The 18,368-nt window shown below is 42.6% G+C and overlaps 1 protein-coding gene across 1 annotated transcript in view; it reads left to right on the forward strand.

The window, feature by feature from the left end:
* HMGA2 (high mobility group AT-hook 2) overlaps positions 1-17,588 on the forward strand; it is a 140,510-nt gene extending 122,922 nt beyond the window's left edge. The window contains exons 4-5 of the mRNA XM_047867240.1: positions 5,337-5,369; positions 17,454-17,588. Of these exons, the coding sequence (XP_047723196.1) occupies positions 5,337-5,369; positions 17,454-17,501 (81 nt within the window). The 3' untranslated portion in view covers positions 17,502-17,588. The remainder of the gene's footprint in view (positions 1-5,336; positions 5,370-17,453) is intronic.
* The last annotated feature ends 780 nt before the right edge of the window (positions 17,589-18,368 follow it).

The following is an 18,368-nucleotide window of genomic DNA, read 5'->3' on the forward strand; positions in this document are numbered from 1 at the left end:
CTCGCTCTCTCTTTCTCAAAAATAAGTAACTTTTTTTTTTTTAAAGGACTCTCTGGAGGTCTAAAAACAAATATCTATTTAGCAAACGTTTTAGTATCCCATATTTAATTTAAAAATTTTTAAAGCTAAACTTACCTGTGAGATGTTATTTGGGGAGAAGTTAAAGTCCCCTTAAATGTCTCACAGAAGAAATGAGGGTTTTAAAATTCTCTTTTAGTAAACAGCTAGGGGATCTGTCTTACTCTAAACTGTCGTGAGAATGAAAAACAATTTACATGAAGAGAGATTGTGCTAGGGAACAGAAGTACCTCTTGATTGAACAACGGTCTTATGATTTTCAAGCAAAGTGGACAAAACCTCCTCCCACTGGCTGGCAAAAACAAAAGATAGAATTAGATTAAAAATCTGCTGCTTACATGAAACCAAAAGACCCATCTGTACAAAGATCCAAATGAAGGGCTATTTTCTTTCCGAGGCTAACTTGAGACTTTTTTCACAAGGGTATCCTCACTTGACTGCACACTGAACCTGATTTTCTAAAAAGTTAAGTTGGTAAGCCCAATTCCAGCCTCATTTCATTTACTGTTTAGATTAGTACTAAAAATGAGCTACTAATGTCTAGGTCCTTTGTTATGAAGGATTTTCTTTCAATGCCTACTAGAAAGGTGGCTTAGCTGTCTAAGTATCAGCTTTAAATATCTAGACTCCCTGGAACCATAGGCTGGATTCTCAGAAGGGCTAGGGAACCCCTTAATTATTCTGAAATAGATGGGGTGGCAGGCCATGTCCTTTACAAGTGTCTTTCTGTAAAATCTCAAAAACCAAAATACTCGGTGGACATTAAAAAATCAATAACTGCTTTCCTTTCATTTGGAGAAATACTGGTTTGCCCTATGATCTCCGAAATCTAAAAGTATGTGCTTTTCATTTAGTATCCTTTGTGATTTCTTAGCATGCTGTATCCTACGCTATGTACAAACTTTAACAATAGTATTTGTTTGTGTAAAGACGGTACTTTGAATTTGGCTGAATTAGTGCAATGGAAGGATGAGCCTGCAGAGAACCATACTTTGGAGCCCATGTGGTGAGAAGAGGGCCTTTCTTCATCTTTACGTGATCTGTTCTATTGATGGGGTCTTTTTAGTTCTCACGGTTTGATTTTAACGTTGTATTAACCCACAGCATTCCTTCGAAGTCCTTTGTAGTCGCTGATGATGTCATTTCATTCTGGCTGGAAAGCTGTCTTTTACCTACTGTATTTTAGATGTTTAAATACAATGGCCGAACGAGAGATTTGCATTACAAACTTTTTGAAAGGTGTAACTGTCTCTTAATAACTTAAAGTACCTCAGATTTCAGGGCACGAGGGGGTTTGCACACCAAGTCAAGGTGCCCAAGCTGTAGGAACTCATGGGCACGGACTTATTAAAAACTATCAGCAGAATCATCCAAATGAGCCACTATAGAGGACTTTGCTAATTTGTGTACTAGAACAGTCATTATGAAATCCATGCTTTTAAAAGGGACTTCTTAGACCCTCCACACTTGATAATAAAGGCAGACTTTCCAGTGGGGGAGAGAGAATCAGCTGGAGCTTTGGGACCTAACTCTCGTCCTCTGGTAGTCGCCTGGAGTCTTCAGGACTGGAGTCGCCTGGAGTCGCCTGTGGAACCAGACCTGGGCCCTGCTGGGGAAGCCATGGCCTTCCTCTGGCCCTGGTGGCAGTGGGGAATCCTGAGAGATCCCAAAGAAGAAGGTGAATCTGGAGTTGGAAATCAAGGCCATTCTCCTCCTGGATTGGACGTGGATTTGAATTTATTTATTTATTTATTTATTTTTGGTTAAGGAAGAAAATGGGTTTCCTCGGAGCGTTTTACAGGGTATTAAAAGAACTAGAAGACCCAGGTTGTTTTAGCTTGAGAAAATGATCTCCAGGAGGTTACTTAAATTCCCTATTTACCTCAGTTACTTCAGTTACCTTAGTTTCCCTGCGGGGGGGGGGGGGGGGGGGGGGCGGGAAATGGAAATAATAAGGCTTGGGACCTCCTGGTCACAAAGGGGCAGCTGTTAAAAATAGAAAGGATTTTGGTTTTTATGTGGGAAAAGCATGTGCAAAATATTACCCATGTATTGAGGTGCAGGAAAGTATCCTGCCGGTCACACTAAAGATTGATATGCGTAGTTGACATTATTCAATTCTTAGAGAGATATACGGCCGACCATGTTTCTGATGACAGGAATCCTAAGGGGCAACTGTTTTCTAGGTATCAACACTTAGTCCTAAGCTAGGAGATACTTCAAGGAAGATAAGAGACTTGCAGTTTGTTTGGTGTCTCCGAAGATTGCCAGACTACGGTTTGTTTCCTTTCCCTTTTTATGAATGGCTGTAGTATTATGCTTCCGTCTGCATTTTCTATCCAAGCCATTCATAAAAAAAAAAAATAACAACCAAACAAAATAACAACAACAAAAAACTTTCTCGGCACGGTCTGGAGCCATTGGGTGCCAGAGGCTGGGAAAACATGCTGGCAGCCGTAACCCCAACTGGCACTGAGAGCGTTCAAGGGTCTGTTTGTTTGGTGGTCGGAAAAGTATGAAGTGCTGTGTGCAAGGGCAGCTGGGAGAGGTTCTGTGACACGGGCTAGGCCGGGAGCCAGCGCTGGCAGAGTTTCAGACATTGTCTTTCCCCTCATTGAAGTGTCAGGACCTAATTCATGGAAAATTGGGTGAGTTGGCAGCCCTTTCAGAGGATTTCATTGAGCCCCGCAGTGCGCAGAAGCCACATGAATGCGGGATCTTCAGCCAAAAGAGGAGGGGAACTTCTGGGCAGTAGAAACCAGTCAGCCTGCAAGAATGCGTGGGGATTTGAAGCGGTTTGGGAGTAAACGTGTACAGGTGTAATCGGCGGGAAGAAAGAGAAGGAAGAAAGGGTCTGTCCTGACACATGGCTCTTCTGAAATGAATACTCTCTTAGCACACACTTTTGGACCCTCAGAGGCAAGCAGTCCTAATCACGTTTGGTTCAGTTCCACTTGGAGAAGACATCGTCTCCATACCTGGCTTTTCATGATGTCATCTCTCCTGTGGTTTTCAAGTCAAAGGGCAGAATTTTTTTTCTTTTCAGTGAACAAAAAGTATCTTGCCATTTTTAAAACTGTTTATCTCGGGGCGCCTGGGTGGCACAGTCGGTTAAGCGTCCGACTTCAGCCAGGTCACGATCTCGCGGTCCGTGAGTTCGAGCCCCGCGTCAGGCTCTGGGCTGATGGCTCGGAGCCTGGAGCCTGTTTCCGATTCTGTGTCTCCCTCTCTCTCTGCCCCTCCCCCGTTCATGCTCTGTCTCTCTCTGTCCCAAAAATAAATAAACGTTGAAAAAAAATTTAAAAAATAAATAAATAAATAAATAAAACTGTTTATCTCGTCCATCCAAAAAAAAAAAAAAAAGCTCTGATGATCTTTATGTAACATGTTTAATACGTCAGCCATGGGACAATCGCATCATCACAGAAATTCTGAGAGGAAGGAAAATGAATAGGAGCTGTATGCCCCCACGATATAGTGAATTTACCCTAACTTCTGTCATTTGGGAGAACTGTAGAAATTTTATTTTTTTCATATGTGCCACGAAAGTGCGTCACTGGCCACATCAGAGTGGCTCGGTTGGACTTGCGAACCCTAGTGATAGGTACATAGAAGAAGTAAGGCTCATATTCAGATGTGAAAGTGAGTACTTTGAAGTCACTTTGTTTGAAGTCATCCATCAAAAAGCTCGTGCTTCAAATCCCAACTTTACAATACCAAAGAATGGTTTAAATATCTTTCTAATATTCTAATTATTGGAAAATTCACTTAAGCTGGGTAGAAAAAACTTCCCTTAGGTGTTTCACTCAAAAAAGAGAATTCTGTTCTATATACGTAATTAGATACAGATATAGATAGAATACAGTATTCTGCAAATGAAACCATCAAGAAAGCAAACAAACCCACAGGATGGTAGAAAACATTTGCAGATCATATTCTGATGGTACTCATATCCAGAACATATAAAGAACTCTTAACTCAATAATGAAAAGACACATTTGAAAATGGGCAAGAGATCTGGAAGATACTTCTCTAAAGAAGATACATAAATTCGGGCACCTGGGTGGGTAAGTCGGTTAAGTGTCCGACTTCGGCTCAGGTCATGATGTCGCGGTTCGTGAGTTCAAGACCCGCATCGGGCTCTGTGCTAATAGCTCGGAGCCTGGAGCCTGCTTCGGATTCTGTGTCTCCCTCTCTATCTGCCCCTCCTCCACTCCCTCTCTCTCTCTCTCTGTCTCTCAAAAATAAATAAACATTAAAAAAAAAAGAAGATAAATAATAAATTGCCCATAAGCCCATGAAAAGATTTTCAGCCTCAATTGTCATTAGGGAAAAATCAGATCAAAACCCCAGTGACGAACTTCACACCCAGTGGGATATTTATAACGAAAAAGACAGGCAACAGCAAGTGTTGACAAGTATGTGGAGAAATTGGGACCTTCATGCATTGCTGGTGGAAATGTAAAATGGTGCAGCTGCTTTGAAATACTGACAGCTCCTCAAAAAGTTTATCCTAAAGTCACCTGTATGACCCAGAAATTCCACTCCAAACTACCCAAGAGAAATGAAAACATGTCTCCACTAAAACTTGCATACGAATAGCATTATTCATGATAGCCAAATGGCAGAAACAACCCAAATGTCCATCGGCTGATGGATGGATCAACAAAATGTGGTGTGGCCATACAATGGGATGTTATGGAGTCATAAAGAGGAATGAAGGACCGATGCATGGTATGACCCAGATGACCCTGGAACACGTTATGCTAAGTAAAAGAAGCCAGGCACAAAAGACCATATATTGTATGATTCCGTTTACCTGAAATGTCTGGAGTAGGCAGATTTACAGGGACGGAGAGATGAGTGGTTGGTTAGGGATGGCAGGGTGACTCGGCAGGCAGCAGGGAGTGGGGGGTAGTCAATAATAACAGGTATGGCGTTTCTTCTAGAGGAGGTGAAATGTTCTGAAATTAGGTTGTGATGATGAGGACACTACAAACTCTCCGGATGTACTAAAGAAACTGAATTATACACATTATTGGTGAGTTGTATCGTATGTAAAGTGTATCCCAAGAGAGCGGAGTGTTTTTAAAGCAAAATGTTAGCAAATTAGGCCCTTTCACACCTCCCGTGAATCTAATTTTACAACCAAATTTTTGCAGACAAATGTGTATATCTGAAACAGGTATACTTAATTACTGTCATGAAGTATGTTTCCTTCTAAGACGTAACAGGTTTTTTGTTTGTTTCTTCCTTAGCCACAACAAGTCGTTCAGAAGAAGCCTGCTCAGGTAAGAGATGGGCATCATGATTTTCTTTTCCTTCCAATTAAGATAAAGAGTAAAGTGAAAAGATATAACCCAAAATTAAACCTCAAATGTGTCCTTTTCTAGTTTTGATTATGTCAGCATCCCAGGATTCATGAAAATTCGTTGTGTCCTGCAGACAAAGCCAGGAATACATAGTCTGAGTTGTGTCACCAAAAACCATAGGGGGCGCCTGGTGAGCTCAGTTGATGGAGCTTTTGGGACTTTTGATCTTAAGGTGTTTTAAGACTGAGCCTCACGTTGGGTGTAGAAATTAATTACAAATAAAATCTGAAAAGAAAAAAGAAAAGAAAACCCTAGAAGATCAAGGCCTGAAGTGTACAAAGCAAATAGAAATACTTTAAAAAGCAAAATCTTTATTTCAGTGCCTCATACGAAATACTTAATGATCTTACCATGTGTTTTGCCAATCTTAAACATCAAATTTTGTCCTTTCCTTCTATCTACCCATATTCCATTGACTTGATACAGGACTTATTAGCTGAAAAATAGATCGTGATTCATGACAGGGAACGTATCTGTTCATTGAATTATTCCATAACCTTGGATAAGCCAAAACATCCTCAACGAGGGCTGAGAAACTGGGAAATTAAGTCATACCAATTTTGCAGATTGTTGAACCCTCAGGTCCTGCCTTCTTGGCTGCATCACAGTTTCTGAGGTGTTGGCAACATCAAAATGAGGAGCCAGGTTTACTTTTCTTACTCTTTGTGCTTGGTGTTTTTGTCCTAAATATAATCTATACATGGAAACATAAGAATTGTATCTATTGAGGAAGTAGATCTTGAAGGAAGACAAAACCTGAAGATTAAATTAACCACGAGTAAATTTAACCAAGAGTCAACTTAACCATTCTTAAAGTATAAATATGTCCCACAGTTCTCCCCTTCCAAGTTTAAAGAGATACCCAGGAGATCTGGCCTTATCACACAGAAACTGCTGAAGTAACTTGTTACCTGGTGTTGTGGGTTATCAAGTTCTTTGTAGATCTCTTTCACATAATTGAAAATATCCATGTGATCTTTTCTCTGGAGGTCTCTAAAAAGGTACTTTGCACCCTGTTGTCTTGGGACAATGTTGCTTGGACTGGGAAAGACCATCCGAGCAATCTTATGTGTCTACTATTCTTTACAATTGCTGCTTGAAAGAGAACTGAAGCTTCCAAACACATGTAAGCATGCAGGGAAAATGTGTCAGTGTAATTACATGTATGTGTTAAGTAGCATAAAAAAGAGTTAACATGAAAAAAATTTCTCAGGGCTGCCCCCATTCCTAAAAGCCAACAGTGGTAGGGGGGGAACTAAAAATAAATACCAGTGTTTGAGTGTTTGTAAACAATATCAAACAAAACAAAATATAAACAAAAGCTTGACATTTTAAGTAGGACATTGCGAATATATTTAGCCTCTCATCTTTCATCAGTAAGAAAATCAAGACAAAGTAAATTTAAAAGTCCGTTCACTTGAGCCAAGTGATGCCGTGTTCACTGTTGCATCACTGGCCATGAACATTCGATTAATAACCTTCTGTGGTCTGTTAACAACATTGACTCAGTATCTATTCTTGGTGTTGTAGGGAAGATGAGGCACATGAAATAGTTACCGCATCCAAGAAATGTGTCATCTGGTTCAGAGTTTCTTAGCCTTAGCTGCATGGTAGAATCACCTAGAGATTATATAGGACATACATATATCACCATGTACCTGAACTGTGTATATGCCTGAACCCTGCCCAGTAGTATATGCAGAGCCAGCCCTTGTGAGCCAATCGTGAGCACCTCTTTCAAATTCTGTGTCAGGTGACGTCCAGTAGGTAGCTTGAAATCGACTCTGATGTAAGTATTTACACCGTGGAATTTGACAGCTGCTACCGATCAGGACCTTGTTTTTCCTGAAGAGCAAGTTTGCCTACGCCACCGGCCCTACCCTTCACTGATTCTGATTTTTTGGGGTCTGAAGACCCAAGCATCGGTATTTTTTATGAACTCCCCAAGCGATTCTAATGTGCAGCCAGAGGTGAAGATACTTGGTGAACACGCACGAGAAGACATGTGAACATTTGCTGAACAAATGACCACAGAGTGCCAATGGATGTGAGGCACATAGGGGATACAGTCCGATGAGTGGAATACCGTGTGTTACTTAAGGGGATAATTCCTGGAAGACTTTTTATTTTGTGTTGCCGTCTAGGTGCAGAGGGGAAAATGGAGATATAAATTAGGGAAACAGAGATGCTATGAATGAGATGAGTGGCATATTCAAAAGTAGAGGGGCAGAAACAAATAAATTACAGGTGGAGATTATCAGTGTGTCTGAAACTGATTGCGGATTGGTCAGTAATACACCAAGAAATAATAAATGTTTTCCCAAGAAACTCAGGAATGGCAAAGAAGGCACAGACAGACTGGGCTGGTCTTCGCTGATCCGTGTGGTTGTGTTACAGACCCTGCTCCAGAAGTTGCCCTTGAAAGGAGAGTTCAGAGTTAAAAAAATAAAAAACAAAAAAAGAATGTGAGCTCATTGGGCTTCCTAATCTATATTGTCTAAGGACATAGTGATGAATTATATAAACATGGGGGCTACAAGGAAGTTCATGGAGGATAATGTAAATTTAACACTACATTCAAAAGGATCTCTTCCTTTTCCATCTGTTTATTTCAAAATACCCTCCCAGATGGCTTTTCCATGTGGCAGTCTGGATTAACTCAGGCTCATATCCTTTCTTCATCAACAGTACTATATTCAGATCCTGTTTTGAGGTGGTGAAAATTTTAATACAATGAAGTATTTCACATCTAAAGAAAAGAGCTCGGCAGCGTGTAAGGAGACCTAGGTTTGGCTTTCTGGCCCCATCACTGGACGAATTAATCTCTCTGTGCCTCATTTATCCATCTGTGGACTGGGATCATAACAACACATCTCCCTTACTCCCAAGAAAACTTTGAGAGATCCATAATTCTATAAATTCCAGGGAGCATTACTATGTTCTGACTTATTTGGGGAGGCTGGATTTCTAATTTCCGGAGATTTATACTCTCAAAAAGTCTAGAATTCTAATTCGTCCAAAAGTGTCTTTTTGACCTCAGGCGTTTTCCCTGCACGTTTCAAAAATAAAGACTGTTCAATCTTTAAGGGGGAAATGTTACAGTGATTGCCACATCCTCTCATTAGGATTGAAGCAGTCAGAACCACTTTTCTTGGCGGTATGTCGCAATTACAAAGACTCTATTGTGAAATATCCCAATGCCATCAAATTCTGAAATTTGAGAATTCCAGAGCTTCAAGAGTGCCACTCCTGGAAACTGGTATACAAAGCAACAAAATTCATTCTGAGGAGACAAGTGTAGAATTACAGTAAGTCCCCAAATTGAGATATGTGTTTATGTATGTAAATACATGTGTCCAGAGAAGAATAAAAATTTAAGGGAAACCCTGCTGCCAGGGTTTGTGTTTATAAAGTCCACCAGGTGCCATCAGCTGCAGACGTTAAGTGTGTCCCACATCCTAAGGGGGAAGTTAATGGTCTCTTAAAAATCTAAAGAGAAAAATCTGCAATATTCACATTAATTTGTTTAATTACAGAAACGGTGAGAACAAAGATTACTAGGGCACTCTATTTTTATTTAAAATGGCAAATTAAGCAATAAATAGAAATGAGCTCATGTCTTCGTGTTTTAGCAGTGTGATGCAGTTGACTTCTCGGCCACATGGAACGCATTCTTTGGTAGGAAACAGTGGTGGGATTTGTTGTCGGCGTTGCTTTTATAAAAGTTAACCCCATGCAAGAATCCGATTATTATTATCGATAGAGGGAATGCTGTTCCTCGGCTTGTCACTTTGATGAGAATAAATCTCATGCCCTCTCAGACCTCTAAAAAGGTTTGGCTGGTCCGTCAGATATCTTCTTGTTTCTTGGGTTCCTTCTCTGAAGGCTTTGAACAGAGATCCAAAGTGACTCCTGCTAGATAATTCAGACAGTCTTTTCTCACCTGAGTCTACCCAAACGGGAAAATCGGCTTTAAAAATCCTAACGGTTCTCGTCACTTTCAACCCAGTTTCCTCATGGTTGTTCTGCCCTGGCAAGCGCCACCTCTAGCAACGAAGACAGGTATAAACCTGCTCCTTTTCAATTTCCCAACGAGAGGCTTGGAAAGTTCCCCGTTTCTAAAAGAGCAGAAACAGAGCTTTGTGTTTTGAGGTAGAATCTTTACCTGCGAGTAACATCTTCGGGGGGGGGGAGGGGGTACCAGGGCAAAGAACTCTCAGTAAGCCTGGTTATCATGGGACTTTTCCCCTCTTAAAAAAAAAAAAAAAGGTTGAATGTTTTTACAGGGACTTCAAGGGCTGTTTTAAGGATGTTTATATTTCAGACAACCTAAACATTGTTTGGAGCAAAAGGAGAGATTTCATTTTGGGACAAGCACGTTGATGAATTGCAGTCAGCATCTTGTTCTTAAAGAAGGCATTTTGACTGGGGGCTCTCGGTCTAGACACACAAAGGAGAAAGGAGGAGGGGGGGAGAGGGAGGGTATTCTCAGTCCAACACTCGTCTTTTAAATGGTACCTTGGCCAATGCAGTAAATAATTCCTAATAAATCCGATTTGCAAATGGTCACTCTCCCATTGCACCGTGATTTATGCTGCCCAAGTCATAAAGAGCACTGATTTATTTATTTTCCTACTTAGGCCCTTTCAAGCTGGCAAAACATTTTGTGGGCCAGTAATTGTTTGGTACCAACCGGCAAAACACGGAGAATTCTATCAAAGCCCAGCCTGAGCGGCACTGTTTTGTTGTAGAGGAAATACTTTTTGATTTAACCTCTGACCTCTGACATTGCAAAGGTCAAGGGAAAAGGAGAGAGCACAGCAGAAATCAACGTTTAACCCTTACAGTAAAATCCCTCAAGGACGTAACAGCACAGGTGGGGCAAAGAGACATATCAAAATTATTATTAACCATAAACATATGAAGTAATTAGCTTAGCCAACACTTGTAATAAGGGAATATGAGCGAGGTGAAGTCAGCTGTGTTTTGGCAGAGAATGTCTCATAGAGATGACATAAACTTCTAACAGAAGTGAAAACACATCACTCAATGTAAAAAACCTCCAAAAGGCAAAAATTTAGTGTTTCTGGGTTTGCCAGATTTCCTATATGAGTTGTTTTTTTTTTTTTTAAGTATGATTGTTTTTAACCATGTGAAGCCCATGGATCAGGCTAAAAATGAAAATGGCAATGTCTGCCTGCTTTTCCTCTGCGTGGTGATGTGAGTTGAATAAACACCAATTATTTATTCAATAGGTAAACTTTCTTCTCGTTATCCAAACATGCTGACCCAAATTAATATGGATAAATAAATAGTAACTGGTTTTAAAACCTGGTCTTTCTAAGAAAATCTGTAATGTTTGAATAGAAATCTAATGCTTTGTCCAACACACTTCCTTTACGTTCAGGAAGTGTTTGCTGAACACTCAAATGTATATTGAGTAATTACCTGTTGACTTACTGCTGTTACTGATATTTTCACAATCTTATTCAAAAGTCCTAACCCAGGACAATGAAAAACATTCGGTGAAAAATGTTTGACTAAAATCCAGCAATGTTCTCTTCCCTGGCGACAAATACAACAATATGCAAAATTTATACACATAGAAAACAAAGAGAAAAGGTTTCTCCTGGTCTGTGCCACCGATAAACACATCTGGAATTGAACCATTAAATACCCTTTAACCTAGCCATTTTCAAAAACTGCTTTGCATGAAAACAAGAACATTCCTCAACCATTTTTGGAGATGTTGAAATAAACTTCCTTCTCCTGAATGCTTCCTTCGTGCAAAAATCCTTTCGCTACATCTTTAGTATTTTTCAAACCTGAGGCTCCTTTAGGAAGCATTAGAACGGGCATGGCAAATCCATACAGCTCACCATCCTCAGAAAGGGCGACTTACAGGATCATGAAACTTGCAGTCAGTTTATCCGTGAAATGATTTCCCTATCTGCAAAGTGTGACTCCCTTCTGAAATCAGTGGTAAATATCCCTTCACCCCAGGAAACAAATCTGCATATCCTGGGGATGAACAGTGACCTCTGTTTACAATACTCTCAGTGACAGAACCCTGATCAAGGACACAGACGAGAGAAACAGGAGTGCATTTGAGAAATCAAAAACATCTTGTTTTGTTTTCTTTTTCAAGGCTTTATTTAAAATTTTTTTTTCAACGTTTATTTATTTTTGGGACAGAAACAGACAGAGCATGAACGGGGGAGGGGCAGAGAGAGAGGGAGACACAGAATCGGAAACAGGCTCCAGGCTCTGAGCCATCAGCCCAGAGCCTGACTCGGGGCTCGAACTCACGGACCGTGAGATCGTGACCTGGCTGAAGTCGGACGCTTAACCGACTGCGCCACCCAGGCGCCCCTCAAGGCTTTATTTAAAAATCGTGTGTTTGTTTCTCACCAATCTATCATTGAATCACAGGTAAAGAAACACACAGAGAATGAGTAACTGCAATTAATCATTATTCCACACTGTTATCTTATAGGATTTTTTTTCTCTTTTTTTTTTCAAAAATGTTCCCATTTGATTGTCACATTTTCCCCTCACACCCTGCTGGGCAGTTAGGTGGGTATGGTCATTACTGGTCTGACACAGTGAGAATAGACGTGAGTTACACAACCCATCAATGCCAGGGCTGATGTCTGTGGTCAACGACCTCTAGGATCAACCAGTCTTCATTACTTTAAACATCCCTCAATAAAGACCTTAACACTGACTTTATCAAGTTGATGGTCACACCATGCAGGATAGTCCTGACGCTTGTATATTTCTGTAGACATAAAGCTAAAATAAAGAAAGCACTAGGTACAAATGCCATGCCTATCCCAACTTCTTAAGTCTCCTTTTTCAAAAAGTATATTCCCCTCCTAACATTTCCACCAGAATACCTTCCACTTGCCAGATTATCCGGTTTCTATATGTTCCATTTAACGTATTTTTAAAAATCTGATGTAAAGTTTTCCTAGTTGGAGGAAATAATCACTTTCCATTAAGTTAAACAGCCTCAATCCATTTTTTTTTAATTTTTTTAATATTTATTTAGTTTTGAGAGACAGAGACAGAGCGCCAGCAGGGGAGGGGCAGAGAGAGAGGGAGACACAGAATCCGAAGCAGGCTCCAGGCTCTGAGCTGTCAGCACAGAGCCCGACGCGGAGCTCGAACCCATAAACCTCGAGATCATGACCTGAGCCAAAGTCAGACGCTCAACCGCCTGAGCCACCCAGGCACCCCCCTCTTTTTTTTTTTAATGTTTATTAAATCCATTTTAAGTTAAAATATCTGACAGAGAAATAGAAAAACTCCATTTTGGGGCGCCTGGGTGGCTCAGTCGGTTAAGCATCCAACTTCGGCTCAGGTCACGATCTCGCGGTCCGCGAGTTCGAGCCCCGCGTCGGGCTCTGGGCTGATGGCTCAGAGCCTGGAGCCTGCTTCCAATTCTGTGTTTCCCTCTCTCTCTGCCCCTCCCCCGTTCATGCTGTGTCTCTGTCTCAAAAATAAATAAACGTTAAAAAAAAATTTTTTTTAAAAATAAAAAAAAAAAAAGAAAAACTCCATTTTGTGGTCTTGCGGGTCACTTAGCTGCAGCTGGAACTTGAAAAATTGGTTTCTGGTCATTGCTGCTGAGGCAGAGAGCCCGTTATTTCTTTTCGGGTGGGACTGGCTGGAGATACTCGGCAACGTGAAAAACTCTCAAATGTGTCTGTCATTCTGAGTCCTTAACGAGTTGGACACGTTAAGATGACAATAAGAATTTGTCACTAAACCATAACGACTCTTTCTAGACAACCAGGTATTTGTAGGTTTATTGGCAAGATAGCTTAAATTGCAGATGTATTTTTAGCCCGCAGCATTTTTATAATAACAGAGTTGCAGAATTCTTTGCGATCAAGGAGAAGAAATAAGGATTTATTAAAGCCGACATGGACTTCTGGGATTTTGGACTCCTTACTCCACACAAAGAGGGGGATCATGGGGACCCAACTCCTACAATTTGTAAGGAGACCATTTCCGTTTCCCAATTCCATTTAGAATTCACCAGCCCCTCTTCCACTGCAGACCTGCTGTTTAGTCTGCATCTGAAAATTAAACCCAGAGCTTCGGCTCTCCCATTAAATACTAAACGTTCCTCCAGCACACGCCCTCACCCGCGTCTTTGTGCTAAGATCTATGATTAGACTCTTAAGACGTTTAAAATTCCATCAAGCATTAGAGGATAAGGCTGGATTTTTCCAGGAGTCATAAGAAAAATACAGTCCTCCAACTCTGCCCACTTTCCTTTCCCTCTCTTCAGTTTTCTGCCCAAAAGACTCGAGTGTTTCGCCCCGATGTGGTGCCGCCTCCGTTGTCTCTGTTAAAGCGGCCGCGTGAGTGGCTGGGAGCTGTTCAGTGTTCAGAGGTCTTAATGGCCGGTGCTCGTAAAAATGTCACCGTGCACTTCCACTTTGAAAAGTCCTCTTATCCTGCCTTCCCCCAGCCCCCTTCCGACAGTTAGCCTCCTTGACCAGACGGCTGCTGGTTTGCCTTCCCACCTTGTGGACTGGCCTAACGAGACGCGCGGAACTCTCGGCTCTCGGATTTCAGTCTGCCTATTGCCTCAAAGCTGCTCTTGGGGGGGCCTACACCAGCTCAAAGGTCCTTTGGCCATGTGTTGCAAGCATGAAGTAATTTAAATAAGTGTCTCGAGGTGCAAGCTATTGTCTGTCCTAAGTGGCGGTGTCTTCTAAGCCACCCGAGAAGGTTGAATCTCAGGGGTCCCCACCAACTACTCTCCCATGGAAATAAGAGTCTTTGGGGACGTCAGAGCCAGCTGCCGCTTCCCTCCATCACCCGTTTCTGTCCGCACTTGGCACCACAGAAGGGCCCGTGTGAAGTCTAGTCAGCTGCGACACTTGGGGCAGCAGAGGGTGGGTGTTCCACGTTCATCTTTTTTTTCCGGGCAGGGAAGATTTTTCTTCTCCTAATTACACCCGTACTTTTTGCCACGGCGAACCACACATGTAGCGAAAAGTCAAATCACTGCAAAGGTGGCCATGTCACCACCTTGGAGGGTGGCCAGTCAGGGCCATGCCAAGAAGAGAGAACTCTCCACCTACTAGACATGTGAGAAAACCATCATGCGGAGCATGTGAGAGCCACATCACTTCCAGAAGTTCGCGGAGTGAGTCTCCCACTCTCTGACCCTCTAGTTATATACCCAGTACTAACTGACAGCCACCAGTAGAAGAATTTCAAGGTCAGCGGAAAGACACATGAATAATACGACTCTCCGTGTTGTGTTAGGAATGGTTAAGTAAAGGAAACAATATGAGGGACCATCATTTTCAGCTGAGTTGTGTCTCAGGGATTTAAATAAACCACTCACATATCGGGAGCTTCAAGAGCTCAAATCAAGCAAAGTTTCTGGGAATGTTTTGAAAAGCTGATCACATTCCATCTACTACAAGGTCTTTGTAAGTTCATGGCCTGAAAATTCTATTTCCTTCCGGATCTGACAGTACTGTGGGTTCCAGATGATATAGAAAAACCGAGCAGTTAGAAATGGAATAATTACCGCTAAATCCAGGAGGTTTTCCAGCTTGACGGAGTTCTAGTAATTTGTTAACCAGAAGAAGAGGGAATAAAATCTACCTGCCAGCTTTTATGCTGTGGTCTGTTTCAGAGCGGTACTCTTAAGTTCACACCTCATGTCATCATGAGAAGTGAGTCATTTGGGGACGGATGAAGAGTGTATCTGCCTAACAACTTAGTGACTTTCTGGAATTTAAATATTAAGTGAAAAGACAAGGTCATAGGGCAGCCGAACCTTGGCTTGTCTCTCTTTCGGCTGTCCGTGGCTTTGATCACGCTACATCCTCCTTTGTGGCCAGGGCTCCGTAGAGAATCTCAGGGTCATGGCCTGTTGCCTATCAAGAGGTATAAACCTGCCGCTTAAATATGTGAAGCCCTCAGTCTGGGAGTTGGGAGCAGGGGAGGTAGCTTCATACGCTCCACATTTCCCACATAACCCGAAGCAGACTAAACAAAACCGGTGTGAAATCTCATGACTTGATGCTGCTGCGGTTATATTTTTTAAGCTGTAATCCATTCATTTGTAGGTGTGTTTATTCCCAGGATTTACAGCTTTCTCGGTCTTTGGGGGAAGAGAATGTTTGAAACCTTTCGCAAAGGGTTTGCAGTGAGCAGTGATCTGTGATTAAAGCCCAGGATGGAGAGACAGAGAGAGAGCGAGAGACAGAGAGAGAGAGAACACGTGCACGCACACATGCATTCATGTGAGTGTGTGAGTGCCCGTTGGTGTGGGCTTTTTTTCCTCCCGTTTGCTGCTCTTACGCAAAAGCGTCACACCTGGTAGCATTTAGGAGCTCCTTCACAGCTGAAGTGTTTCAAACACTAATGAATGGAAGTTTGGTCATATAACGCAGACGAGCTTTAAGGCACGCTTTACTGAATGGTGCACTGTAGTGACCTGGGAAAGGAAGAGGGGTATAAATTGTGTCAGTTAGCCACCCAGACAAAATGAAGCCATGTGGAAAATCAAATCTATTAAAGTATGAAGACTGTTATAAGCTGTTCTAAGCTGGCCATTCTTAAAGGGGCTCTGTTTGCTGCCGGAGTAAATGTTTATCTCTTCTCCCAGATCCTTTTCACATGCCGTCTGAGGAGACAATGTGCAGTATTTGATAAAAAATCATCCTCTCCCTAACGACGCTTTTATCAGAAATGTTTATTGTCTCCGCTTTACCACCCATGTCCCGAAAGGTACTTGCACGTTTGTTCAATAAGCAAAGGGAAAGAGAACCGTGTGCGGCTTAAGCCAGCTTGCAGAAACTCCCAACAAATTCCAGAGCCATGGGGAATCAGAAAAAAAGAAAGGAGGAGGAAGAATTAGATTTATATGGAGAGGAGGTCCTGCAAAAACACACATATTAGATTTTCTCTGCTTGGCCGGCCCACCATTAAGTGTTCGGTTGATGTGGACTTAGTATTGACATTCAGCAGTCATGCCAAACTTTGGTCATTGTCTCAAAATGTGCTTTAATAAATAGAAGAATGAGGAACTCGATTTGGAGAGGCAGTTAGTAGTCAGCTCTTGCAACCCTTCTCCAAGCTCGTTTCTGTGCTCACACTGCCTCTGCCCCGTGGCGGTGGCGTCCTGGTCACGCACAGGTTCTGGCGCCCGTCTGCCCCGCCCAATTCCCGGCCCTACTCCCTCCGTAGCTTTGGGTACATCGCTTTCCATGCCTTGACTTTTTCGTCTATAAAACGGGGACAGGGGCGCCTGGGTGGCGCAGTCGGTTAAGCGTCCGACTTCGGCTCAGGTCACGATCTCGCGGTCCGTGAGTTCGAGCCCCGCGTCGGGCTCTGGGCTGATGGCTCAGAGCCTGGAGCCTGCTTCCGATTCTGTGTCTCCCTCTCTCTCTGCCCCCTCCCCCGTTCATGCTCTGTCTCTCTCTGTCCCCAAAAAAATAAATAAACGTTGAAAAAAAAAACGGGGACAATAACAAACAATCCCCAAGAGCCTCTAGTAAGCCTCGTGGACGTATGGGCTATTACTGCCAGTATCTGAAGGACAGGTTCATTTGAGTCTTAAGAAAGGATTTCCCTTGACTTGGGTTCTTTTCTTACTTGTGCGCCGGGTTTGTAAAACTGGTGACCGGCACGCTGTCGGGAAAAATTTATCCATTTCTTTTTTACTCTGATTGGTGAGTGAGCTTACATTGGCCTGACATTCTCTGGACTGCACACAATTGAATTTGCTGACCAGCCGCCATGATGTCAAGCCTTAAGTCAACAGGGGCTAAATGACTCTGCTCTGGGAAAAAACAACACCTTGATTCCTCAATTACAGTTTAAGAAGCCCTGGGAATGAGGGCTTGCCAAGCGTCCGCATCCTCTTTTGCAGCCAGCAGAACGTGCTGTGGAGACAGGTCGTCTCTGAACCGTTGGCAAAGAAGAGCCCACACTAATGGTTGTGCCCTTTGTGTGTTCCAGGAGGAGACTGAAGAGACATCCTCACAAGAGTCTGCAGAAGAGGATTAGGGGGCGCCAACATTCGATTTCTACCTCAGCAGCAGTTGGATCTTTTGAAGGGAGAAGACACTGCAGTGACCACTTTCTCTATTCCCATGGTCTTTCCACTTTCATCTGGGGGGGGGTGGGGGGGTGGGGGGAAGGGGGTGGGGCGGGAGCAGGGTGGGGGGCGGGCGGGGAGAAATCACATAACCTTCAAAAGGACTATATTAATCACCTTCACAGTCCCAGGTTTAGTGAAAAACTGCTGTAAACACAGGGGACACAGTTTAACAATGCAACTTTTAATTACTGTTTTCTTTTTTTCTTAACCTACTAATAGTTTGTTGAACTGATAAGCAGGAGCGGGTGGGTGAGAAAAACTCCGAATCGGGTTTAGTCGAGCATGCACTGCACACAGATCAGAGAGCGTCACGCTCCTGACGTGGGGCGCTCCCCACCCCAGGAAAGGCGCAGTGTTCAACACTGTGTACCGCTCGGCCACCGCCCGACCCGCTCGCCGTAGTGAAGCTTCTGTTTAGAACACCAAAGATAGGACTAGATACTACTTCTCTCTTTTTCGTATAATCTTGTAGACACTTACTTGATGGTATTTTAACTTGTAGTTCCAAACGAGACGAAACGCTGATGTATCCTTTCATCCAGCTAACAAACCAGAAAAAAAAAGGTTATGTTCCTGTCTCAAAAAGGGAAGTCAGCAAACAGATATTGCCAACGCCTCTATTTATGGATCTCACACATGTCAGCGGGAGTGATACATTTACCCACGGCGCTCGCTTTCAGGAAAACGCCCATCCGTATAGAACCTACTTCCTACAGAGCCAAATGCCACTGAGCAATAAATCACACTTGTTAGCTTCAAAGCATTTAAGGAAC

This window comes from Prionailurus viverrinus, chromosome B4 (assembly GCF_022837055.1).
Source record: "Prionailurus viverrinus isolate Anna chromosome B4, UM_Priviv_1.0, whole genome shotgun sequence".
Classification (NCBI taxonomy): Eukaryota; Metazoa; Chordata; class Mammalia; order Carnivora; family Felidae; genus Prionailurus; species Prionailurus viverrinus.